Source organism: Hippocampus guttulatus, chromosome 1 (assembly GCF_054856545.1).
Source record: "Hippocampus guttulatus isolate MCC_2025c chromosome 1, RoL_Hgut_1.0, whole genome shotgun sequence".
In the NCBI taxonomy this organism is placed as follows: Eukaryota; Metazoa; Chordata; class Actinopteri; order Syngnathiformes; family Syngnathidae; genus Hippocampus; species Hippocampus guttulatus.
This window is the reverse complement of record NC_141261.1, coordinates 24,729,452-24,755,847: the sequence shown is the minus strand read 5'-3', so window position 1 is coordinate 24,755,847 and position 26,396 is coordinate 24,729,452. Positions and strand designations below refer to the sequence as shown.

General features: G+C 44.9%; 1 protein-coding gene across 2 annotated transcripts in view; it reads right to left on the bottom strand.

The window, feature by feature from the left end:
* Window positions 1-7,267: 7,267 nt before the first annotated feature.
* Window positions 7,268-26,396, bottom strand: part of rarga (retinoic acid receptor gamma a) — a 63,686-nt gene continuing 44,557 nt past the window's right edge. For both annotated transcript variants that reach the window (XM_086122035.1, XM_086122045.1), the window contains 7 exons: window positions 18,055-18,203; window positions 17,650-17,791; window positions 14,959-15,122; window positions 14,358-14,534; window positions 13,835-14,039; window positions 13,568-13,726; window positions 7,268-12,196 (listed from right to left, as the gene is read on the bottom strand). In XM_086122035.1, coding sequence (XP_085978161.1) covers window positions 11,826-12,196; window positions 13,568-13,726; window positions 13,835-14,039; window positions 14,358-14,534; window positions 14,959-15,122; window positions 17,650-17,791; window positions 18,055-18,203 — 1,367 coding nt within the window. In that variant the 3' untranslated portion in view covers window positions 7,268-11,825. The remainder of the gene's footprint in view (window positions 12,197-13,567; window positions 13,727-13,834; window positions 14,040-14,357; window positions 14,535-14,958; window positions 15,123-17,649; window positions 17,792-18,054; window positions 18,204-26,396) is intronic.

Genomic DNA, 26,396 nt, shown 5'->3' with positions numbered 1-26,396 from the left:
ATTACCATTCATGCAGCTCTCAATTTGGGCATCAATAATTCAAGAGCAATCTTATGAAAGAAAATCTTTATAGGTACCGATATCATCACGTGCTGTCAGCATGTTCCCCGGGGCCTGTGGCAAGATACTGCCGCCTATCTTTCTGGCACGACTGCATGCGTTTTCTAGAGTTTGTAATAAAGTGTGCTTGTGCTGTAATCAAGATGAATTTGGCTGATTTCAAAAAAGTTGCCGCGCTTGGTGAAGAAACCTTGATGCCGATGAGTTTTCTGCGCTGGCTTTGCACCATTGTTTGACCAGACTACAATTTTAGAGTGATTTTATGCAGCTAATGCCCGCATGGGTTAGGGATGGTTGGATTAAATCATTGAGAATTTGGTTTTGTGTGCGTTGATGAATCACATCTTGAAGCAGTCCACAAGATTTCGTGACCAAAACAGTTAGAACGGCCATCAGAGCAGGCTATTGGTTAGAAGATGATCTTTAGTTGCCTTCATGGCTTTTAACTCCATCCATTGTCTGATCCACTTGTCCTCGCGGGGAAACGGCATGCTGTGCATTCAGTCTCATCGAGTTGGTCCGAAAATGAGAAACGGGATGTCATTTCTGGGGAACTGGGCTACATCCCACACGCCGGCACTGTTGCAGTTGAAACAGGAGTTCAGAACATTCAAAAAGAGATTGCAACTGATCAATTAATTGAGGATTACTTTTCCCCTCAAGGAAATGTCGCCAAATGCCCGTCCCTAGTATGTATGTGTGCCTGAAGTGCGTTTTCGACCTTATCTTAATCCTTACAGATGGTGTGCTGTGTTCACGTTATGTCTGTAATTTTTCCTTTGACTTTTATCAAGATTTTCGATCAAGATATTTTGCAGCATTTGTTTTATTGTAAGGAGAGAATGTCCCGTTTATTGAACTGCAGCTAGAAGGGAAATGGATTAATAATGCGCAAAAGAAATGGATTTTAATGTTTAATCATCTTCGCTGGGATTATGGAAAAAGTCATAAGTGAGCAGCAGGTTTAGTAGGCCAATCACTCACTGTCGCTGTGTTATTCTGCTGTTCATCCTTTACGTCTGAAATGGTTTTAGAAGCACACTGCATGTCTCTCTAGGGGTGTTCACACGGCACACATTTGCATCGGTGCTGCACCGATGTATTTTGTTGCGATATATCTTACACCGGTGTGCATTTTGTGGAGCGTTCACACGTATAAAGCTGCTTACTAAAGAGAAGCGTGTTAACCCTGGTGCAGCCCCTCTCGCGTTCACACGGCAGTTTCTGCGGCCGTGCAATATGGAAATAAAACATGCTTAAAGTGTACTTCCTTATCCCCGCTTAGTTTGTGGCATATCGAGAAACCATGGTTTATACTTCTCCAGACAAATCAACGCTGTGGTCTGTATCAGACACCGTAAAAGGATGAGAGAGAAAAAGGAAAGAAGTGCAAACTACCCAGGATGCAAGTTATGCAATACCCGTATGTAATCAACTCTTCTCATGCGTAGCGAATCTACCCCTGTAGCATTAACACGTCCCATTTTATATCGGTGCTGCATCGCAAACAAGCATTTACTCCAGAGTAAATTTTTAAACCAACTCCTGAGCAGGGTTAAATTTACTCCAGTTTAAGTTGTTTTCAGGGGCTACACCGGTATAACTTTGTACGCGTGAACGCTCTACGGGGGGGCAGCCTCGGTGCTACAACGGAGTCAAAGTTGCCGTGTGAACACCCCTTCTATGTGTTTGGAATGCAACTTTTCAGGTCCTTGTTTTCTGGTGGTCACCAGAGGAGGTGGTCACATGCCAATTACGCGCCAATACTTTGGGAATTGTGTTCATCCCGCCATGTCTTTTCTTTCCATCAGCCATGTAACAGGTTTTGTCCTGGGATTCTTGTATAATAAAATGGTTTATGTATCTGTTATTGGGCATAATGTGTCTTATTCTGGCCAAAGATCATGGCAATATTTGGATCCTGGTGTGACATTTCACCGGCAATTAACTGTGCGATTTCTTCTCTCACCGCTGCCACATTCCCTCTGGCTCGTTGTCTGCTTCAAACACACTTCTCATTCAAGGTGTGTGTGCTGGGGGTGGCGGGTGGGGGATTTTCCCCACCCGGCCCCTTCCCCCCTCAGGGCCGACCTCCTCCTCATCCTCATCTTCCTCCTCACGCCTCACTGCTCCACTTGACGGTCGCCTCCCTTTTTTTTTTTTTGAATTTCTTCTCAAGCACACTCCCTTCGTCTTGAGTGTGGGGTGACGATAGCTAATTATAAAATCAATGATGCCGGGCTGCCTAGTTTACAGCCCCCTCTAAAACCTTAACTGGGAAATCACTGTGGGATTGATGACTCCCTCACTCTTTATCTCTTTTAATTAGAAATGTAAAAGATATGAAAGAGCCAGAGGCCAGAACACATCTCCGAGTTTTTTATGATCCCGCCTCCTCCTGCCCAAATCACCTCTTCCCTCTACCTGGGCCTTGTTTATTTCCTCTCCCTTCATTTTCCTCCCTGCTGGCACACCCTCCATCCTCACTCTCCTCACCAGCCGCTTCTCCATCACTTGTTCCATTACCCTTTCTTTTAGATGGCCTGTGCTCACACACACACACACACACACACGGGGGAAGGCATTAAATTTATGTTCTTTGCACTTGAGAACGTTCCTCACCTTCCCCTCACCTCTCCTCTCTTTTCCCTTGACTGAGCCGCAACCCTCAGCGCGTTGGCCGCATGTAACAAATGAGGAGCACGTCCTTTCTGTCTGCTCTGACCCAAGCAGGAGCTGTAAAATGATGTCGCGTCACACGTAACGACCTCTGCTGCCACCTGAGTGCAGCCGACATATTGTATGACTCACACGTCCCTGTCTTGTATATGGCATCGGGATGCTCCACCTCCTTCTATCGCATCAAGCTGTGCTCACACCTCCGCTCCAGGACTTAATCAAGGTCAAAGGTCATTATATTCCTCTCACAACATTTGGCTGCAGTCAGCTTTATCAGCCAACTGCTTAACTAATGTCACTTGGGTTTGCTTTTTTTCTGCCACAGGCATCAGAATTTGAAGGCCCAAAAAACCAAAACGAGTTGAAGTCTCACGAGATTTAACTCCAAAGGTTTTTGGGGAGGAAAACCATTGTGATAACTCCATCCATCCATTTTCTAATCAGCTTATCCTCATGAGGCTCGCGGGCTGCCAGCTGTCTTCGGGCGGTAAGCGGGGTGCCTCCTCAACTGGTTGCCAGCCAATCGCAGGGCATACATTTGTGATAACTATGATGAAACCTGAAGAAAGCAGTCTGAACAGAAACATAAGCAATACAATGGGTGTGATAGCAATTGCGGAAGACTCCATTGCTCTCCAAAACCACAGCTTTTCGGGCCAACAAAAAGGGCATGTTTGTTGCTCCAAAACACTGGAGAAGACATATTTTGTTGAAATAAGTTTGACAGCTGTTTTCAACTTATTGTTGGGTGCACAAACCAAAACTGTTCTCGTTTTTTCTTTACCACGTCAAGTTTTGGAGATACAGGACCCCATTTTCTTAAAACATATTGAATAAATGTGACTTTGCGTAAACAAAACACAAAGATGGAATGGTTACAACAAGCTTTGAAAACTAATCACACAGCATAAGATGAAATAGAACTTTCAACAGTATGCCCGTGGTTACAAGATGAAGACAAAAAAAAATCCTACTTTGCGAGCATATATTGATGGTCTTGATTGGGAGCTGCCCACACCTCTCACCGCACTGTCTCAATTGTGACGGCACAAAACAAGTTGCCACACAGCTGTAGATGAGTCCAGTCGTATTAAGATGGCAAGTATTACTGCCGCTAATCAGGGGAATTTTGCTGATCCGAACCAGTTTTGAAGACGGCTGGGATATGCGTGAGCATCTCCGCAACCCTCGTAAGTACAAGCAGTTTGGTTCATGGATGGATAGTAAGTAAGGTGTGGTGGGAAAAAAATGACATGCTAGAAAAAAAAACTACCGTACAATTTTGGAATCAGCATGCCAATTAGTTTTGATCAGCAGAAAATTCTAACAAAACAGATTTTCTTTTTCAAAGTGTTCCCCAGTGTAACACTTCAGTAATTTGTCAAAATAATGAACCCATAAAGGGAATGACCAATAGAATCCATTAGGAAGAAATATCAAATTGACCAGACAGAGGATGTTTCCCTCCCAACAGTGATGGTAAACAAATCGATTTCACCAACAATATGCCATACGACAAATAATTAGAAAAGTCTATCCATTTCATCCATCCATTTTCAACATGGCTTACCCTGATCAGGGTCACGGACGGTGCTGGAGCATATCCCAGCTGACTTCGAGCAAAAGGCGCTCAACACCCTGAACTGGTCACCAGTCAGTGGCAGGGCACAGACAGAGGCGAACAACCATTCACAACCACATCCACGCCGCCACTGAGTGGGAAACGATCCCTCGTTGCCTGCTCACAAGTCAGGCGAGTGGACCACTGCACCAAGGGTGCCCAAATTGCAATAATATTATTATTATTTTTGAAACATTATTTTCAGTAAATCAGTACTTTACCCTAAATTTTACGAGCGTTGAAGTGTTTGTTGACCTTATGAGCATGAGTTACAGTAATTACATATTCACGGCATTGTGATGCTGTCATTGGTAAAAGGTGGCTGCAAGGCAACTCCCACTTTCTCCCACCCCCCTTGTTAAGTCACAGTGGTTGCTGATGGCCTCGCATTACTGTTGTCACTCAAGCCCTATGAAGCTGAAGATATTTGATATTAGCTCTTCAGAAGACGGCAGCGCAGTGCACAAGTGGTTAGCACGTCTGCCTCACAGTTGCGAGGTCCGGGATTTGAATTTCGGCTAAGTGTCCTCATCTTCTTCCAAAGCTTGCAAGGTTTTTTTTTTTCCACTGACAAAACATGCTTGTTCGCTTGATTAATTGTGAATATGTGTGTGAACAGTTGTCTGTCTGTGTGTACCCTGCGACTGGCTGTCGCCCAGTCCAAGGTGTAATCCACCTGACCCCCCAAACCTAATAGGAACAAGGAGCCCAGAAAATGAATGGGACAACACGACAGCCATTTACATTGTGTGACATGATGCACATTGAAATGCAGCCTCCTCCTTATCGGGTAGCTTGGTGCACAAAGCATTATGTCCAAATTGTCTTTGAGCTCAGGGATGACTGACATCACCGCATTCCAATGCTCATATTTTCCCTTCACAATCAAATTAACACCCCCCGGACCCCCCACATCTCCTTCACATAATAAAGTATAGCTGAATGTATGTGTGTGTGTGTGTGTGTGTGTGTGTGTCTGTGTGTGTCTGTGTGTGTGTGTGTATATACACGCTTCCTTTAAACCCCCCAGCTTCCTCAACCCCGGTTACCATGGCAACTCCTTTCCATAGGCTTGGTATATGAGGCCATTTGATTGTTCCTTGTAAAATAGTGTATAATGTATGGGCCTTATTTTAATTTGAGTCTGGCATTATTGATCTGTCTTTAATGATAGTTAATTAAAAGCAATCATATAATTGATGGAATCTCATCTGTGTTTATCACCCTGCTCTATCTATTAATAAAATCAAGGTGAGGCGTTTGTATCTGAACGGCACACTGAGAGGGGGACGAGGGGGTTGGGGGATAAAAAATAAAAAATTTTACTACAAGTATAGCTGCTCTGCTCCTTTGAGAATTTATGACAATATCAAAATAAAAGGATCTGATCAGCTGAGGTATGCGTTGTAAACTTTGTGCTAAACGCATAAATCGTGATTATTGACGTGACATTTACACAGGCCATCACAAAGGCTTCGTTTATTCATTCGCTTGTTTCTGATGTGCTTTGGACAAACATTTAAAAGGTGCTATTGTGACAAATGTGATGCTGTTTAACTTTAAAGCCCTGATGTCCTATAATTTGTCACAGATTGGGTGTCAGATCTCGGAGGACTCTGCTATCTTATCTCATAAAAACAAACAAGACGCTGTCTTGGAGAAGATTGAGTATCACTTGGGCATCTCCGGCCTCCAAAATCAATTAAATTTGAGACATTTCCCGGCCGAGGGTTGACTATTCAGATTTACACTTGACTTCCGGGACTATATATCTCATCCATACACATATCTCCCCTTTTATTTGCACATTTGACCTTTTGCACAAGTGTCGTCCATGCTTCGCTGTGATGCGCACCTATTCCAGGAGCGAGCTTCTCCATCGCATGTTGTGTTTAAAGTCAAGGCATAAATCACCAAAGACACGTTTAGCTCACAGCTAGCAGGGCACTCCATCTTTGAGACAAAACTATGAGTAAAGCTGCGATGAAGCCCTATTAATGCCAGCAGCTGCCTTCATTCCAAGTGCACGGTGAACAAGCATTAAGAGCAGAGCTTTATCTGATGTCCTTGTTCACCGGGAGCTTGTGATTTATGAGCCGGCTACTGCACCCACTTCTCCGCATGACCTTAGCACCCATGCAGCTCCTCCTCCCCCCCGCCCCCACTCCTCACTCGGCCGCAGGGCCGAGTCACGGTGCACGACTTCCCTCTAGTGGCCAAACCTGCTCGTGTCTGCTCGAATTCACTCAGTGACCGGGTGACGAGATTCACCTTTTGTCGTCCGATCCGGTAGAAGTGAAAAATGTACGCACGCTCTTGTGAAAAACGAAAAAGCTGTGATTCAACTCATCTAGTAAAGTACAAGTAAAAAAGCACAGAGTCTCAGATGTATTTTAATGTTTTTATTGTTTATTATATCTAACGATTTCACGTGTCGAATTTTGATAACTTGACACAAGCGAAAAAAAATTCCTTCGTTTGGAACTTGTCACGATGACGTCACACGTACTTCTGGCACCATCTCCAATGCGCCTTGTGGAGCTACACTACAGTAGCAGGCCAACCCTGACCCGTGAAGTATGCAAATACAAGTTCTGAATCAAAAATGTACCTGGAAGAAAATGGCCTCCACAAACCCGATAGTGGAGGAGTTAGGTGTCTGTTGGCCCCTTTAAAATTGGCTACTATACCGCCAGGCAGTCTTGAAATCCTCATTGTGCAACTATGTACAACTTCTGCAACATTCATCCTCCTTACGAACTGAATACATGGATTAATTTAGACCCCCCCCCCACACACACACACACACACCTTTTTTTTAACGTTTAAAGGAAATTGAAAAATACCAAAACCTACTGGCATCTATCTGGAATTGGAACTAGGAAGACAAAAAAAGGTGTCCGTAAATCTCACAAAAGTAGTTTATTGTGCCTCTTACTGTTTATATGGCTTTTCTTTGTATAACAAGAGTTAACATAAACAATGGGTACACAACACATTGGCCATGTTGAAAAAGTAGAACGATGAAAACAGCATCATCACCTTAAAAGTTCTGCCTGCATCAACATTACATTACCATGGTAACAGCCCAGCAGAAAGGCATCACACAAAGACACTTGAGTGTGTGAGAGCACCGTAACAGCGGACATCCTATGGCTGCAAACACGCTCGCGCGCAGCTCGCCCAAAGTCACTCAAGACTCCGCTACATTTGGAGTGAAATTGAAAGTGAAGCTTTATTTTGGTGAATGGTTCAAATTGGTCAAATACAAGCCATTTTAATTAAATCATTCTTATTTATATTTTTACTGAACCATTATTTTTTTAATTTTATGATAGTTGGGCGCAGTGTGAATGTTCATTTCCACTGTAAATAATGTCACATTGGCTGATGGTAATGGAAGAGTGACTGTATGTTTTTTTTTACGTGTTATTGGTATAAAATGTTTGAGAATCACTGATCCACAACATTTGACATACAGTAGGTGTAAAAAGAAAGGATGTCAATGTTTGAAAATTTATGAATACCAAAATTACCCCTTTCTTGAGTCATTTCCAGCTAAGTATATGCATTCAACGGAAAACAGTTCACATGAAATCAAAATGTGGCTTAGGTATGAATGATTTTGGGCTTCACTGTTCGCGTGCGCACACACACACACACACACACACACACACACACACACACACACACACACACACACACACACACACACACACACACACACACACACACACACACAACTGAAAATGAGGAGACCTGCCCAAATTCACGTTATGGGCCCTCCCGTCACGTCGCGACATATTGCTTTCAAGAGAAGAAAAAAAGTAAAATTATGTTCAGTAAAATTCAGCTGCTTTTCCCACCACTGATTGCCAAACGAGACATTTTGGCAACATAGAAATATATAAATGATACATAAGAACACATAGTCCTACACATTTAAAGAGAGAAGTGAGGATATAGCACAAGAAATGATAATATAATGATGGCTTTTTGGGATGAGGAGGCAGCGTGTTGCATGGATGCCGGCCTAAGTGGAGGTTGGCCAAGGATGATGCCGCAAATCACACTGGCAACCACGCTACCTGCTCAGACTTCGATGTCACCTTCTATATACACGCCAAAGGGGTCGAACTAATGAAAACGGGGTCAAGAATACACACGTAAATATTGCCTGTTCCTAGTGCCTGCAAGCAGCTAGTGTTTGGTCCTCACCGAAAAGCCCTGAGTCTTATTCCAAAATATCTACCGTAAGAATTTTCCTGCTTTCCACTTGCATATGTGTGTTCGATTGCGTGCTGATGATTTTCTTCTTTGTTTGTTTCTCCCTGCCTCCATGCTCAAAGTTCCGCGGTTGATAGTATTGCCAGTTGAACATGCCAATGCGTTTATCTTGTACAAAAGTGCTACATGTACGATTAGGTGTAAATCTGCAACAACTGAAAGAAGACCGTGTGTACAAATAGTGGCCGGAGAACCTGCCAATACTCAAACTACCACCCCCAGCCCTCCCACCAAAAAAAAAAAAAATCTGAACTTTTCCTAACTTTGGCACTCACTGAATTCAAAAGTGGCGGCCTGAAAGAGCCCAGCACAAGAAATTGCTGCAGTCAGAACTACTCACTGCATTGTGTCAACAGTCCTCACGGTTCGATTAGCACTGTCGGCCACAGTGAGTCCCTCTCACCATCGCTTTAAAAAAAAAACAACAACAAAAAAAATATATCAAAAAACAAAACGTGCTGAACTGTTAGGGAAGACCCAGCCTGCACTTTGCTTTCCCTCTAAATAGCCTCTCAGGAAAGCTCTTCAAAATAAGGAGTCATATACACACACACACACATGCACACACACATGCACACTCACACACATGCATTTATATATATATATTTTAGAGCTGTCAGTTTAGTGTGTTTTTATTGGCATTAATTTAAATGAATTTTAACGGGATTAATTTTTTTCTCGCGAGATCAACGCGGCAGACGTCACAGTTACGTTGCTCTATAAATAAACCAGAAACAAAACAACAAGTGCGCTGCACATGTCCACGCACGTTTGTTTTGCCAGCCACGGCAGCGCGAGACACCGAAAACGGATACTTAAAAGAGTTTATGAATGGAAAGTTTACTTTTAAAAAGTTGCCAGATAGTTCCACTGACAAGACCAAAGTTACCTGTATGTTTTGCAGTCGTAAACTGAGCTATCATCATAGCACGTCGAGTCTGAAATACCACTTAATGGCCAAGCACACAGCTGACGTGAGTACTCTGCCCCCTCGTCTCAGACAGACAGCTATGGATAATTTCAAAGCGAAGAAAATGGATAACACGACGAAGAACAAATTTGCTGAAGCCATAGCTAAATGTATGTCTACCGCATGCAAGCCTGTCAACATTGTCCACAGCTCGACTCAAGCTGAAATCATTCGCATTGCATCTAACGACTCCACTACGGATTGCCAGCGAGAGCCTCCGTTACAAGCTGTGTACAGAGATTGTACGTAGCGGAGAAGGCTAAGGTACACTAAGCGGGAGAAGACACTGTTTCGGGAGAGAAATAAGAGACAAGGTTGATGAGCCTCTGGTGAATAAAGAGCAGGTAGCCTGTCAAATACGATGTATGCCACTGACGCGATTGTTACTTGTTTGGAACTATTTTGTGTGGAAGGTTACAGTGTTCCGTGGCCATATAAATAAAGCGGGTGGAGCTTCTCTTTGTTCGTCTGACAGCGATGGTGCGCTGAGGCACCTCGAGAGTTCAGCGGTGCAGTGGTAGCGACCTAGCGAACACACTGAAAATAAAACGTCTCCGGTGTTGTCATCTAACCAAGTGTAGTCATTCGAAATGATGTCTACACAAAACCGTAGAGAGACTTCCGAGCAAGAAGGACTAACAGAATCAACATAGCCTGACTGCTGTGTTCAAAGCAAACTTGAGAAAAACGAAGTATGCAACCATGGCTTAAATCCACTCCAGGCTGAGTACTAGTTTACCGTAGATGTGCATTTTATAATGTTTTATTTCTCTGTTTTGATTCCATAAAAAGAGCTGTTAAAGCAGCTGTTGTGTGACAAAATATTTTTTTCACTGTTGTTGATGGACAGTAATATTGTGTAAGAGATTATGTGTGAATAACTGCTCCAAGTGAAAAATGTTCATGTAAAATTGAAAATTGAAATTGTTATTTCAGTAAATATTTGCATTTTGCACATAGAAAACTGATTCATGATTCCATGTTGATGATAGCATTAAAATGGGGGAAAATAGGACAAAAAATATAAAAGGAAATTCAGAAACGATAAAAAATGCATGAGTAATCATGATTAATTCTTAGTGAATTTGAGTTAATTATGACAGTTGCATTTTTAATTAGATTAAATATTTTAATAGTTTGACAGCTCTAATATATATATAAAATGGTAAATGTATCCGTATGTATTTATAGACATCTAAACGCAAAGTTCCAGTCAAGTTGGGATATTGTGTTAAACATAACATTGTGGTAGGCAGCGGGACACCCCGAACTGGTTGCCAGCCAATCGCAGGGCACACAGAGACAAACAAACATTCGTGCTCACACACACACCTAGGGATAATTTAGAACGTTCCTTTAACCTGCCACACATGTTTTTGGAATGTGGGAGGAAACTGGAGTACCCAGAGAAAACCCACGCAGGCACGGGGAGAACATGCAAATGACCAAAGTGCCAGTAGGTTTAACATAATTTTTCAAAATCATTTTAATCTGTTTTAATTTATGTTTAACAATGTCCCAATTTCACTGGAATTGGATGTGTGTGTATGAAATATATATATATATATATATATATATATATATATATATATATAGATAGATAGATAGATATACACACACACAAATACACACACACACACACACACACACACACACATATATGGATTTTAATAAATTGAGAAAGCAATAACCACGAAAGCAAAGGTTAACATAATGTGATTTGGTTTTGCCATGTGTTCGTTTTGAGAAATGTGCTTTGTCCTCGAAAGATTGGAACAACAAATAGTGGAGACATGGGAGCTTTGCTTCTTCTTGTCATGTAACATCCCCCTTGGCCTTGAAAGGAGTTCGCACGTGTGTGTGTGTGTGTGTGTGTGTGTGTGTGTGTGTGTGTGTGTGTGTGTGTGTGTGTGTGTGTGTTTTCTGTCATCCCTCCTTTGCTTGATGTGTCTGGACTTCATTTGTATGGTGTATGTGGGCCGCAGTTTAATGCTTCTGAACTCATAAGGCTCCACTGGAGGACATCAAGATGTTTTGAGAAGGCCGGCATTTTATCGAGGTGAGAGATGGAGTTGATCTCTGTGTGTGTGTGTGTGTGTGTGTGTGTGTGTGTGTGTGTGTGTGTGTGTGTGTGTGTGTGTGTGTGTGCGCGCACGAGTGTGTTTGTGTGGGTGTCATAAATCAGTGCATGTGTATGAAATGGGTTGTTCACTGCGCCCTCCCTACAAGGCCTTTCCTGTTGCCATCTAAATCGATGGCATTCAAAACCCCCCACTGCTCGCCATCGCTGTCCGAGCCCCTGTCTCTCTCTTCATCACCCACGTCATCGTCGTCGTCCTCCTCCTCATCCTCAGGTGACGGCTCGCTGCCGTTCTCTGCGGCCCAGCTGTCGTCCTCGTCCTCGGCCTCCTGCTTCAGCACAAGGGCGGGGGGCAGAGGTGGCTGCGGGGGTAGCGGCGGCGGGCTGTCGTTGCGCTCTGTTTGGTCCTCGAAAGCCTCCGGGTTCTCCAGCATCTCCCTGATCAGAGGAGGCATCGGGCCTGGGATTTCCATCTTTAGAGTGATGGCTCTCTCTGCACCTGAAAAAAATGTGCTGGTGTTATGTCATGGCATGTCATGATTTAACAAGGGGAAGCTTTATAATATAATATAGGTCAGTTTATCTTTGAAACGATAAACCTTGATCTAGCTTCTGTTTCCGGGGATGTTTAACAATTAGTTTTTATGAATAAGCTGTGATATGTTTTTCAGTGGGGTGGCACGGAAGGAGAGTGGTTCACACATCTGCCTCACAGTTGAGGGGTCGTGGATTAGAATATTGTCAGCGGTATGGCCAGGGTGACAACACCTCAATGAGGGCTGGGCCTGCGTGCACGCAGGTGTCATTCTTGACCATAGCATCCACAGTCAGGCCTTTATGAATTTCTATTCGCACATCTTGACAACGGTGTCCATCACACTCATTACCAAGGAGCACAGAGCCCAAGTAAAAAGCAACATTTTGCTGGGCTTAATTAATTAGACATAGCTCATGCATACCGGGTTCGATTCCTGCTCCGGCCTCCCTGTGTGGAGTTTGCATGTTCTCCCCGGGCCTGCGTGGGTTTTCTCCGGGTGCTCCGGTTTCCTCCCACATTCCAAAAACATGCATGGCAGGTTGATTGGACGCTCTAAATTGTCCCTAGGTGTGAGTGTGGGTGTGGATGGTTGTTCGTCTCTGTGTGCCCTGCGATTGGCTGGCAACTGATTCAGGGTGTCCCCCGCCTACTGCCCGAAGACGGCTGGGATAGGCTCCAGCGCCCCCCGCGACCCTAGTGAGGATCAAGCGGTTCGGAAAATGGATGGATGGATAGCTCATGCACGGATTTGATAGCTAACAGACAATCGGAGTGATCAGTTGTCACCGACGCCATTTTGCATGCTGCGATCAATGGCTCACTCGTTCGAATCCCATCTAAAAAGCACAATGACACAAAACTCTCCTCATGTGTCACCGTTATAAACATTTCTTTTTACTGAGGTTTGCTCCAGCTTGTACTAAGAGTTGTGCTGGGCACGATTAGAATTTGGGTGCATTTTATTTCATGACTGTGGTGGACGCTATGAGAAACGCTGACTTCTTGGCCATGTCATTTGCTTGCTGCGGAGTGAAGCTTTATGGTTTTGATTCATGACGACTCTAAGAATTGAATCTTCTTAACTTGAGACAGAGTCTTTGAGAGTTTGTATTGAGATCAATTGTATATTTATTCTTGAAATATGCAGTTAATATGAATAACTTGTGACATAAGGGTCTAAGAAACAAGCATCCATGTGAAATTGGCAGGAAAAAAAATCATATGGCACATATTATTATCATCATTATTATTATTGTGATTATTATTATTATTTTACCTTATTGTCGTCTTAACCAAAGAATATGTATCTGACCAAATACAAGTAGTCTTTACCCTTGGTGCTGATGCCCCTGAGGTCCGTAATCTTCATGAGCATGCGGGGGAACATATGAGGCTTGTTGGGGCGACGGCGGCGGGCGTAAATCTTTAAAGCCTCAAGTAGAGGCTCTTGCAGCTTATCCACTTTCTGGGGCTCTTCCAGATCCATACGATCTGATGAAGAATGTAGAGAGCACACCTGTTGACTTTGTCATGCATATGCAGTATCAGGTATGCACAAATCCCTGTGATCAGGCAGTGCCGGAAATCAGGTTGCAGTACCACCACAAATGAGGCAGATGGCGCTGAGGAGGCCGGTTTCGGTGTCGTCCATCTCCAGAGGTAAAAGCTGGCCGGCAAAGGCAAACACCAGGTCGGTCAGCGGTCCAAAACCAGCGTTGTGCATTTGAGTCCGATTCAGAGTCAGGCCATCAGAGAAGGTCATTGTGTCCTGTTCTGGAGTGTAGCGTGTGCAGATCCGAAGCATCTGTTTGGAAGGGGGAGATGTGTGTAACTTGTGGGCTATTATTATTTGCTTTCAACAATATATTGCCGGAAGACGAAACTGTCACATTATTAGTGCCTAACAGTTAGGCACTAATAATGTGACAGTTTTGCAGGGTATTGCTTGGTTTTGAGATCAGTTAGGCCCTAACTGATCTAAAACCAAGCAATACCCTGCAAGGTCAACCGAGAATCGGCAAATCCTCTTGAATTACCTTCTACATCCGCCAGGTGCCAGTATTTCTTCAAACCAGAACTAGCTTTTTGCCAAATCATTGGTACGGCAAGAAGATGCACTCACCAGAATGTCCAGGCAGGCAGACTTAAGAAGGGTGATCTGGTCAGCGATGGTGAGGCTGGTAAATCCTGGCAACCGTTTGGCGAACTCCACAATTTTGATGATGCATTTGGTAGAGAGCTCGCTGAACTTGTCCCACAGACCCAGATCAAGCTGGACACGGTGGTCAGAGCTAGAGTTCTGAACACACACACAAAAGCACTGATGAATCAGTGTCCTGCCTGCGGAGGCGGTGGGCAACCCTGTTTGCATCGAGCCCTCACAACACATTTACATTTCACATCCATCAAAGGGGAGAAATCAATTTACATGTTGCATCAATCATGGGGAGGCCTCACAGAGGGTTAAATGGGGAACTGAATTAGTTAGGGCACCAGCACTTTGGGAAAGCTGTGGTGGATTTATGCTTTTAAATGCGAACTGTCAGTGACGCTCGAGTGTTACCGCATGTGCTGAAAGTAAAAAAAAAGAAAACAATAAAGACAGCTGGGATAGGCTCCAGCACCCCCCGCGACCCTAGTGAGGATGAAGCGGTTCGGAAGATGAATGAAAATTGGTACAGATCATGCATTTGTGTGTCTGTGTGTGTGTGTGTGAGACTTACGGTGGTGTATTTCCCCAGTTGGCAAAGTGACGGGAAGGTTTCTTGATGAGCTTTGCTGACTTTATTGACAAGCTCCTCAAGCTCTCCGCTAAGCTCATAGCTCTCTGGGAGCACCACCTCTTCCTTCACGTCCTTCTTCTTCTTGTTTCTGTCATTGCGTACCGCTAAATAAAGTAGGGGGTGGGGGATGGCGGGCGGTAACAGAAAAGAAAACCGTTTTGCTCGTGCAAGCAGCAAACAGAAGGTTCACTTGTGATCACATGTGACAAAACTCATGTTGTGTTTTATTTATTTATTTATTTATTTTTTAAACCAGCGTCACGACTATGGAAACCAGAAGGGAGTAAAAACTGAGGTTGCCCTTAACAGTATTAACATATTTCCTTTAGCACAGCTTGGACATTGGCTATCTCCATTTTATCGCCACTCTCTTCCTTGTCCATCTCTCTATCAATTTGATAGGCCAGTCTTCTTTCTCCCTCCTCTCCCTCCTCCCATTCTTTCCTTCCTCTCAGGATATCCAGTAATAGCAGAGGCACAATGTGATCCCGGTCTTAACGTACATCCCACACAAACCATTACACCCACGTGCATGTCCCAGGGGATGTGCGCGGGGCGCCAAACTGACGTTTGCGCCCGGACGGCCACCCGATTTCTGGAAAGGGCAGAAGTGTGCGTTTGTCTTTGTGCAAATGGTGTGAATTCTGCCATCCCACCACCACCGCGGTAATTTTACATGTTTTATGCTTACGTTCAGCCTGGGTGTGCTGTAGTCAAAGAAAGTAGTCATATGACAGCCAGAGTCACATTGACAATCACAATGCGAATCCTGACCCCATGCTTCCAACAGTACAGGATAGCGTAGCAACAGGCTGCACACACTTCAGTCGTTAGTTTTGACTTTCCGCCGCAGCCCATTAACTTGCACAAAGTGAGTAGGATATGAAATACGCTGATAGCAATACATGAAGCCCATTTATCCTGCGGGATACATCCCAGACCAACTGGCAACTGATGAAAGTCTGTGATATTGTGCAACCTTTTTTATTTTATTTATTTGTAAACAGTCTGTTAGTTTTCACCTGAGCACACGCTTATGATTAAACACTTTTGAAATGATAAAAAACACACTTTTGAAACACGCTGCAAATCTATTTGAACGCAACCCCGAAAACTGCATGCGGAATAGGGTTGGGCGGTATTTCGGCGATATGGTATCCCGCCTTGTCTAAAAATAGCAACGGTGTCACTTTCAACACCGTCATCAATAAATGCAGTGCGCGGCGACCTAATACGACATTAAATATAATGTTTTGATAGCACATACAAAGGTGCATTTGTGTTTTCAACTCAGTATTACTAACAAACTAATCGTAGGCGATAATGTTTCTTGTCACCACCCGGGGACTGACATTCCATTCCTCACGTGACAGCCAATATGACCACGAGACGAGGGGCGCATACAAAAATTCACTCTCACGCTTGTGCACTGCTCTGATGAGATTGTGTGTGTTTGGAGCAGCAGAGTGAATTTCCAAACGCCCGTCAAGATGGTCCAGTGCGTTGTTCCCTCCATAAATGCAACTCCTGTAATTCGGCATCTTTTCTTCAGTTGTTAGTTCAAATGCGAACTGTGCAACAAGTTGCTACGTTGTGAAAGACTTTCTGAGATGCTAACTTGGGGGGAATTTGTGATCGTTTTGAAAAAAGAAGCAAAGAACATACATTTCAGGCAGGCGGCTGGCAGGATCATAGATAATGATAGTGCATCGATATCGACAGAAAGAGCCTTCAATCTGAGTGGCTGCTGTGTTGAAATGACACATTACAAAATGACACATGGCTTATATCATAACCTGATGCTTGTAACAAACTAATCTGCGTCAAAATAGCCAAAGAATAAAATGAGTTGACAAAGGTGTCCTTCATTTATCATTGATCAAGTACAATTAGTAATCCATTCGAACTTGGTTCAAAGGTCAACGAACATTGATTGCGGATTTGGGCTATGAGTCCAGACAAACTTGCAGCGGTTGGAGCAAACTACAAAATAAGCCTAAAATTAGCGACGGTATTACTGCACACCCTGGTGTGGTGACGAGATGGTGAAACAGTGACCAAATCTGAATATTGTCCAACCCTAATGCAAAAACTGTCGAGAGAAAATACTGAATGTGTTGTAGCCGCTGTGTTTTAGGTGTAATATGTGCCCCTTAAGAGGCGGGGCCTGCTGATGTGGCATGTAGCGTCGGTGAGTCTGAGTGTGTGTGTGTGTGTGTGTGTGTGCGCGTCTGGGTGTGAGCTGTGACTGACAGCAGCTCCTGTGTGAGCGAGTCCATATTGTTTATTGTTCGCTTGTGCATCAGCGACTGTGGTTCTCCTTTCCCCCGTGTTTGACAGAAAACAAAAAATCAACCTTGATACAACAGTGGAAAACTGTTTAGAATTGAGATGCTCAACTGTCAACATTTGTAAACCGTATAAAAATGCCGATGATGCTGATAAGACAAAATGTTTGCAATGTGGATACATGTTTGAAATCCATCATCTTGTGCTTGAAAATAAAAACCTTAATGAATTGTATTGAAATGTCCACCCCTCTTTCGGAGTCAAATCGTAAACTTTAAATGTATTCCTGAGTGAGTGAGAGAGTGAGTCAGTCAGTCAAGGAACTGGAATGGTAGCACTCACCTTCCTTGGACATGCCAACCTCAAAGCACTTCTGCAGCCTGCAGTATTGGCAGCGGTTGCGTGTGACCTTGTTGATCTGACAGTTCTTGTCTCGGTGGCAGGTGTACACCATGTTCTTCTGGATACTGCGACGGAAGAAACCCTAAAGCATGGCGAAGGACCGAGACAAAAGGGGAGGAGAGGGCAAGAGAGACGTTCTCCATTATAGTCGAGCCATCAAATGACGTGACATTTTAATTGCAAGCCAGCCTTTCCTGCGAGGCAATCTCTATTTTTAAATGTTGCAGTTCGATGCTCTTTCTTTCCTTGCAATTTCATTTCCTCGGGTAATAGAAGCCAAAGTCATTTTCCAAATGCGAGAGAGCAGAGTAGTGTTACTGCATCACTGCAGTGGGATCTTCTCACCTTGCAACCCTCACAGGAGCTGACCCCATAGTGATACCCTGAGGACTTGTCCTGGCACACAAAGCAGGGCTTGTAGACACGAGGTGGGGGAGGTGGAGATGGAGAACTGGGTACCATCTCCTCTGAGCTGGTGCTCTGTGTCTCCACCGCTACAGAAGGGGGAGCAAGAAAAAGAGCAGAGCACATGAGCATGTCATATGTCACAAATTGTTGTACTGCGGCGATGGTGTGTTCCTTCCAATACATGAAGCACGATGACTGTTACTACAATTACTTTCATGAAACGCCAGTGCCATTTCTCTTCTCGGTGATTGATTTGTCAAGCCAACAAGAAACTTGAGAGGTAAAAAAATGGATGGATGGATAGATAGAAAGTTTCAGCAGATATGGTTTTAAAAGGTAAAACAGGACATTTATTTTCAAATACTCTTGTCAACCCATAGGAGCAAGATGAGTGTTGTATATTATGTTGTATGTTTTGATTTTGTAAGGGGCACATCTTGAAGTTGCTCAGTGAAAAATACCACTCATATTCGTATAAACTAATACTGGGCACAGAGAGGAATACAATTTCAACTACATATACCAGACGAAATCTCCGGAAGCCAATTACTATTCGGAGTAATTGTGAGGACATATGTGACTGCTTGTCAGTTTTTTTTACGTTGACTGACGGATCTTCAGATAAGGCTAGGTGACTGAGTGAGTCAAAACTGGCTGCTCATCATTCCACACACTGACATTGGCCCATGAGGACAAACACACACACACACGCACACACACACACACACACACACACACACACACACACACACACACACACACACACACACACACATACATCATGTGCACTAAATGTGACACCAGCACCACAATTTTGAGGTTGGTAATGTGACCTCCAGTCACATACTGCAATTGTTACGCTACCTTAAACTTGAGTATTTTCTCCCAGTGAGTGGGACAGATACAGGGCTGATACATACATCTTAAATTGCCCGCCAACATGCACGAGCGTACACACAGCACCAGGCCCTCTTCACGCACATGTGTCTCTTTCAACTTTCCCCATTAGTCACCCTTCAACTTCAACACCCCCCTTCAACTTGGTATCCCGCCACCTCCTGACACACCAACCCTATTTTTCTCTTGTTTCCTGGCCCTAAATTCCTCAGTGCAGCCCTGCCAGGTTTTAATGGAGGCCTGGGCTCGTAAGGCGGCCTATAAAGGAGGTCCCATAGCCTGGCTGGAGGCCCCGGCCAGGCTGGCCTTCACTTTATTGGGACTCGGTCACCTTGGGCAGCTATTCACACTCACACCAGCTGTAGCTCCCTGCCCGTTAAAAAAACAGCCAATCATAAAATAAAAACTGGGAGGCCCTAAAATTCGAACTTTTACTACACCCACCTCCCCCCAGTGCCCTCAATGGAAAGCACAGAGGGCCAGCCTAAACTTAACCTACAAACCCCACCCCTTTCTTCCCCTCTCTCACACCCAAGGCTGCAGCGAAAACCACCAGTTTGGCTTTTTACAAGGGAGGGAAGACTTCAAAAGGAAGAAAGAGGGACATAAATGGAGGAACTTGATTGGGACGAGAGAAAGGGGTGAAGGGTGCAGGAGGGGGGTCACACAGTGAAGGAAAGTCTTGTTCAAGACCAAGCTGACCATTCGGACCACTTGTGTGCACGGTAGCCAACGGCGAGCTCATTGATGACTCTAACAGAAATATGTCAGACATTTTTCTTCATGTCGGCTGCAGCTCCAACATCTGTTTTTCATATAATTTGACTGTTCCAATAGAACGCCTTGGAATCCACTTTCCGCTTTATTTGCTGGAGGTAAAACATGCTTTCCATTGTTTTTCACAGCAAGCTCACAGGCAAATGTTTAAAAGCTTGCGGTGCTCGAGGAGGGAGCAGCAAACTTCTCAATGTTTCTTGAACCTTTGTGTTTAGGAAATAATAGCAGAAGCAACATATGAGGCTCCTGCAGAAGTGCTGACAAGCGTCAAAAAAGAACCAACCGTACGTATGTGGCGTAACGCACGGTGGATGACGTCATCAAAATTGAGCTCAAGGGCGCATTCTGGAGAGTGCCGTTTTAGGAGGTGACCACCACACGTTTGAAGGTGGCTCCTTGGAAATTCACAACTCTTGGACTTTGCCGACCTCAATCGCTTGGCTCCACTCAGTTCACCCCCAGGCACTTAACACAAGGCGCCACACTCACTGCGTTTACTTGCAATCAATAAGGCTTTCAACCCCCATTTTTGGGCAATATTTGGGTTTTGAAAGGCCACGTAAAGGTGCACAAAAACCTGAATAAAACCCCTGAGTTACCCCTTTTCCAAACCAAATATTTGGTCATACACCACGATCGGTTACCTCCTTGCAACGAAACATTGGTTGGTGTTCTGCGCATGCTCTATCCGGAATCTTGGTCTTTTGAGTACAGGAAGTACTTGTATGCGCGACGTCTGGCCGCAAAAACTACCGGAAATACTCAAGTAGACACACACAAACATGGTGAAATTCAGGCGTCGTACAGAAGCACACTTTTCGAGGGAGGGGGAAAAAGATGCCCATTAGTGTAGTAAAGGACATGAATATAGTGTGTAAGAAGCAGAAATGACGTCATGTGTCCGTGCATCACCATTCAAATCGGGGCATTCCAATTGCCGTGTACATGCGAGTCAGTCTGTCGGCACGCGCTTGTAAATGGGGTATCCCAAATGTTTCAGAAACCGGAATGTTGGCCTCCACCAGAATATTGATGGCCTGTAAACGTAGTGTGTAAGAGGAGTCATTCGTGAGCCCCTTGCGTTGGTCTCCTCAACTCGGCTCATCACTGTTTAGAAAACAAAGCCCTGTGAAATGAGAGGGCCTCCTTATCAGCGCACCCAATGCCTAGGGCCTCATTTGCATGACAATCTGCCCGCAGAAGCCAGCTGATGATGGATGGAAGAGATGAGAAGATGAGAGGAAGAGAGGACAGGTGGGTGGAAGGGGACGGGCTGGGGGGGGTCAAGAGAAGAAAGAAGGTGGACTAGTTGACTTATCAGTCGCCACTGTTAGTTTCCAGCCAGGTATCAACTTGAGAATCCTTTCTTCCATTGTGGCCCAACTGCAGTGGTCAGGCTTAACACACGCAAGCACACACACACGCGCGCGCACACACACACACACATGCTGATACGTGATCAGTGGCTACAAACGAACAAACAGCAACCCACCTGGACTCTGCTGCACTTAAGTGCTCGAGACTGGGTGGCAATGAGCGGAATCATTAGCCTCATTGGGCGGGAATATTAACTGACAGAAATAGCATTTTAGCTGGAGGCGACCTCACACAGGTCATTTATTTTAAATTCTGGGTCGTGTCAGTTGATCTACTTAGGGTTAGGCATATATAACAGCAAGGGCAAAAAGGCAGCGAGCAGGAAGAGGAGTGTGTGTGGACTTTCTGGTAACACTGAAGGCGCCTGTTGTTCGCTAACTGGAACTGGGAGTGTTTCTTCTGTATGTGAGCAAAGGCGTGACTATGCGGCTCGTGCTTGGTGTTGCAACAGCCTGCTTTTAACTGTGCAGCATATGACAGTCTGGCAGCGTAACAAGTCCTCTTTCACAATGGGCCTGCAGAGCTTGTCAACAGTACGTGACTCGTGGGTGGAAGGGAATCTTTGATGGGATGCTGCTCCATAATTGCATCAACCCTGGCAAACCCGCATTGCTGTATGGCGTGAGAACAATGTTCCATATGGTGTGTGAGTGATTGGCACGGTCCTTTTCCACCTCTCGTTCCATCATGTGCGCAAGGCATGCTCACAGCCGCCTCCGTGTTTGATTTGTAAAGGGCAGACTGTTCCGAGCAGTGTACCAGTGCGCGCCGCTGTTCCCTATTGAAATACCCTGTGTGTGATGGCCTCATTATGTTCATGTTTTTGCTCTTCGTGTGATGGCAAGCGTGGGTTTGTGGGGCCTTTGTCTCCATCTTTACCTTGATTAAACAGGCTGCAAAGCTTGCGTGTTCCTGACTCAATTTGCTGAGCAGTAAAAGGTTGTGCGAGGCTTGGAGGCGGCGTGTGAAAACGGGGCACAAGTTAGGCCTCTCTGTTCAAAGAGGGCTGTTTGACTGGGCAGGCAGAAGGGGAACAGATTGAGCACGAGGTGGGTTGGAGGACTTGCTGGCACCTTGGCGGGTGCCCATGGCTCGTTGCCTCAGGATACACAGGGTGGCACGGCAGCAGATCTGCACCAAGACCTGGGAGTTTAAAAAAAAAAAAAAAAGAGGAAAAGAAAGTACCACACCCTTGTCGTAGTGCCACTTTCCTCTTTGTCTTTCAACCCACGTCTTCCTGCCATCCCTCTGAGGCCTCTGCTGCAAGGTCCCGCATACAACACACTCATTTCCTTCCCCTTTTTTGGAACCAGTTTTTCCTGAGGATCTCCGTCACTGCTTTTGTGGCTCTCTATGTGTACCGCTTACGTTTCCCACAGCTCACATCATTCTGCAGTTTCGCTCAAGCTCTGTTGCACTCCGTTGAGTCACTTGCAAACTTTCATGCACAAAGTCCATCAAGAGTCCATTGTGTGACTTACACAAGAGCACACACAATGTAACCTGCCCACAATAGCGTAAGAAATGGTTGATACACTGGAGTGCTGCAGTCAAAAAAAACGGGAGGGAGGAAGGTGCGTATTGACAAGCAGGAGGTGACACTGAGCAGTAGACAATTTGTAAACCTCGTTACCTGCCCCCCCACACACACACACACATGCACACATGCGCACTGGCTACAGAAGCTCCGCCTCACTTGCTGATTTGTGAAAGTGTCAAATAGATCGGTAGCCACAAGTATGAGGCTGCTGGGTGTACTCCTGAGTGATAAAAACACACTCTAAGCTGGCCAGCAGTTGTCGGAAAACACACACGCACACACATCCATCCAGGAATTCACACCAATCTGTTAGAATCAGCAGAAAGCCATGAAATGAGAGAGACAGGCATGTGAACGAACGCGTGATGCAAACATGTAATCTGAGAACAGATTTAGTGAAACATTTTAGTGTTTACTCACAGGTGCCACAGTGGCTGCAGAGGAAATTTCAACTTTTGAGTACGTCATGGCATACAAACACGCACGCTCCCCTGATAAAAGTGCACACAGGCAGAGGAAGAAGGGCAGCAGGTAGGATGAAAAAATATGCTGAGGGCACATTTCGTGAGTCTAATAGCATCGTAGCCAAAGTTACATTTGTGTGGACGACTGATATTGTCACAGTCAGTTCAAAAGGACTTTGGCAATTATGCGATGACGCAAACGATTTTAAAAAGTGGAATTATCCTTGAGGTCAGCCGGTGCTCCCAAAACACTCTTGCTTCTTAAGAGCACCTCATAAAAGAGCCTTTTGATATTTTCTTGACGGAGTCAGCCAAGCCAACATTTGGCAACAAGCTTGTCAAAGACACACACAAGTTGGCTTCAAAGGCCAAACGGACTGTCCCCGATGTAAGGGTTTGTGAAAATGTCCTTGAAGAAAACCTGAGCGAGGAGACATTTAAATTAGAAGATACAAATAAGGATCAGGGAGGGAGAACATGGTGCTCAATGTCGTCAAAGGATTTTTGAGACTGGATTTTCATGGTAAATGCAGGCGAAAGAAAACAGCCAAGTGCAGTTGTGTGGAAAATATGCGGCCTCCCGTCCCCGTGGTGAGCTCCAGCTGATTGTTCATCTGCCCACCAGAAGAGCGCGGTGCACAGCTTTACTTCGGTGACTGGAGAGTGAACCCAAACCTGGCAACGTGGCTCAGCCTTGGGCCATTGATCATGTCAAGAACACAGGAACGAGCGACAGGCGGGCAAGGAAGCCGACAGCGAGCCGAGGAAGCAGACCGGCGGGACAAGGAGAGAAAAGAGTCATTGAGGGAACCCCGCAGCCTTTGATCCTCGGGTTGTTTCTCGTCCTTACAGACTTCCTCTCACCATCTGTAGGCAGAGTTCTCACCTGTCTGTCTCTGGCAAGGTCTCCAGCACTCATTCAATGGCTATTGCTTCCTCTCTACAACAATAGAAAGCTACAAAAGTAGAAGTTGCACAGCCACGACTGCAGCCTCGCTCTGTCAGAGGAAGTGAGGGGAGAGGAGGTTAATGTAAACAACAACAGTAGTACTCACTCCCACCCGTTAGGGAAGCGCTACAGACCAAAATCAGCAAATGTAAGCCTCAAGTAGGAAAACACAGGGCTCTGTTCCGACCTGAATGGACATGTGTTGAGGTTTTACGAAGACGAAGCCATCTAAAGACTGGAAAAAAGCTCGCAGAAAAACAGTGCATCCTCGAGTTACGAATTACCCTTTTTACAAACTTGTCAAAAAGCTGCTTCTAGTTACGTCCATAAATAGTTTCGTTAAGAGAACCATCTCAGCAAGAATGAATCTGGGTCATGCCTCTTGCGCTATTTCACCATTATTGGCTGTGTGTAACTCATTGCCATAGTGGTGCTGTTTGTGTTTTGTCCTCTCAATTCGACTTGAGATAGACTTAAAGAGTACCGCTGGGCTGTCAGTGCCCCCCCCCCCAAAAAAACCCCACATAAAATTCAAGTCTGCACCAGGACAGAAGTACGATAGACAGCTGTTGTGTGTGCAGTCACAAGTTATGCTTAAGCAGAGGCGCTTCTTCCAATCAGAATTCTAGCAGCGGCCGCCAAGATTTCCGATTAATGTGGCAAAAAAAGCAAGTTTCCATGCATTGTTCTTTTGTGTCCAAAAACTCCCAATTAGAAAACTGACACACAAAAGGAAAAAAACCAAAACATCTCCCCTCCTCATTTAACGGGTAAGTCAACCCCCAAATGTTCTTGACAATAACATATGTTTTATGCAGCCCCACAAGTGTAAACCTGGTGTTCTGATGACTATTGCGTTTGTGGAATATGAGTTAAGCAGCAGAATTCAGGGAGCGGCCATTATGCCACTTACTGTTGACTGACAATGACATGGCAGTCAAACCTCAATTCACGATTAGGAGTCTGGCCCTCTCCTTGTCCAATATAAGGAACATCTAACACCAAAAATTCCCACAAGCAAACTTGAGTAGAAAGTCTTTGCTGGAATGTCAAAGCTGCTTTGGCTGCAACACTCTTTTTCTGCGTCCACTTAGCTGTGTCCCAATATAGCGCAGCTAGCAATCCAACTTTGAGCATCATAACTTCGAAAGCATCACTTTAAGTCAAGTTAGGGAGGAAGAATGACAAACGAGAGTGAGCGAGCGACCAAAAAGCGATTGTGGCTTTCCGGTGCCCAAATGAAATGCCATCAGCGTCACTGTGGTGACGTCTGAAACTAAAGCAACGGGCACTAACCTACCTGAAACGTGCCAATGGGCTTATAGACAACTGTGTGAGTTATTCTGAGAAGCTGTTGCTATTAAGAGTTTTCTGGCAACAGATTGTACCTCTCTGGCTAGATCCAACAAGCTTCAGTGCAAATGTTTTGTTTTTCTTTTTTGCTTTTTCTGTCATGGTCAAGCATTTTGCCATGTGGAGAATAAGTCACTTTAGTGTGCTGTCTTTCAGTGTCGATACGGGCCCGTGTGGTGCTAGTGCAAGAGCAACCTCCAAGTATCAAGAAAAAGCACTACACGCTCTGAGAACTTTGCCCATGAGAGTGTACCTTGCAGTCCTTCTGCATTTTTCAAGAAAGCATAAATCATCCCAGCAGCGCCTCACTGCTTTGCTGGATGACTTCCTGTCTGTCAGTATAGCTGGCTTCTTCCCTGAGTGTTTTTTGGCATACATGCTCAAACTTTGGAGCTGGAGTTGACACATCCTGGCCTACAGACACCAGGACTACAGTAAAGATAAGGCGTCTGTAGCCAGAGAGCGCTTTACCCTGCTCCTGAATGTGCCGCGTGTGAATAATGGGAATGTGTTTCTTGTGTAAGATATGCTCCTGGGCTCCACGGAAGAGTCCGACAACTGGTTCATGTCAGCTTCTGCCGAGAGATTCGGATCGATGTTGGCCAGTGGCTTAAATGAGTTCATCCATGCGCAAAATGCGCAAACGGGACCGGCCGTTGAGAAAGCAGCAGTGAAATGAAAGGAAATATAATCACTGTGGCAGGGAAAACCCTGTGTCCAAAGTAAATAAATACAAATCGGACGAGAACAGAACCAGAGACTAAAATAAACATGGACATTTCCACATCTGTACACGAGGCTATTTGCAGAGTTCACAGTGAGGCAAAAAAATGTGTGGTGCTGGTTCAAGGGTATGGCAGTAGGTTAGGGAGAAATGTGATGACTGAGCTGCTGTAAGATGTGAACATGTTTCCGGCTTTGA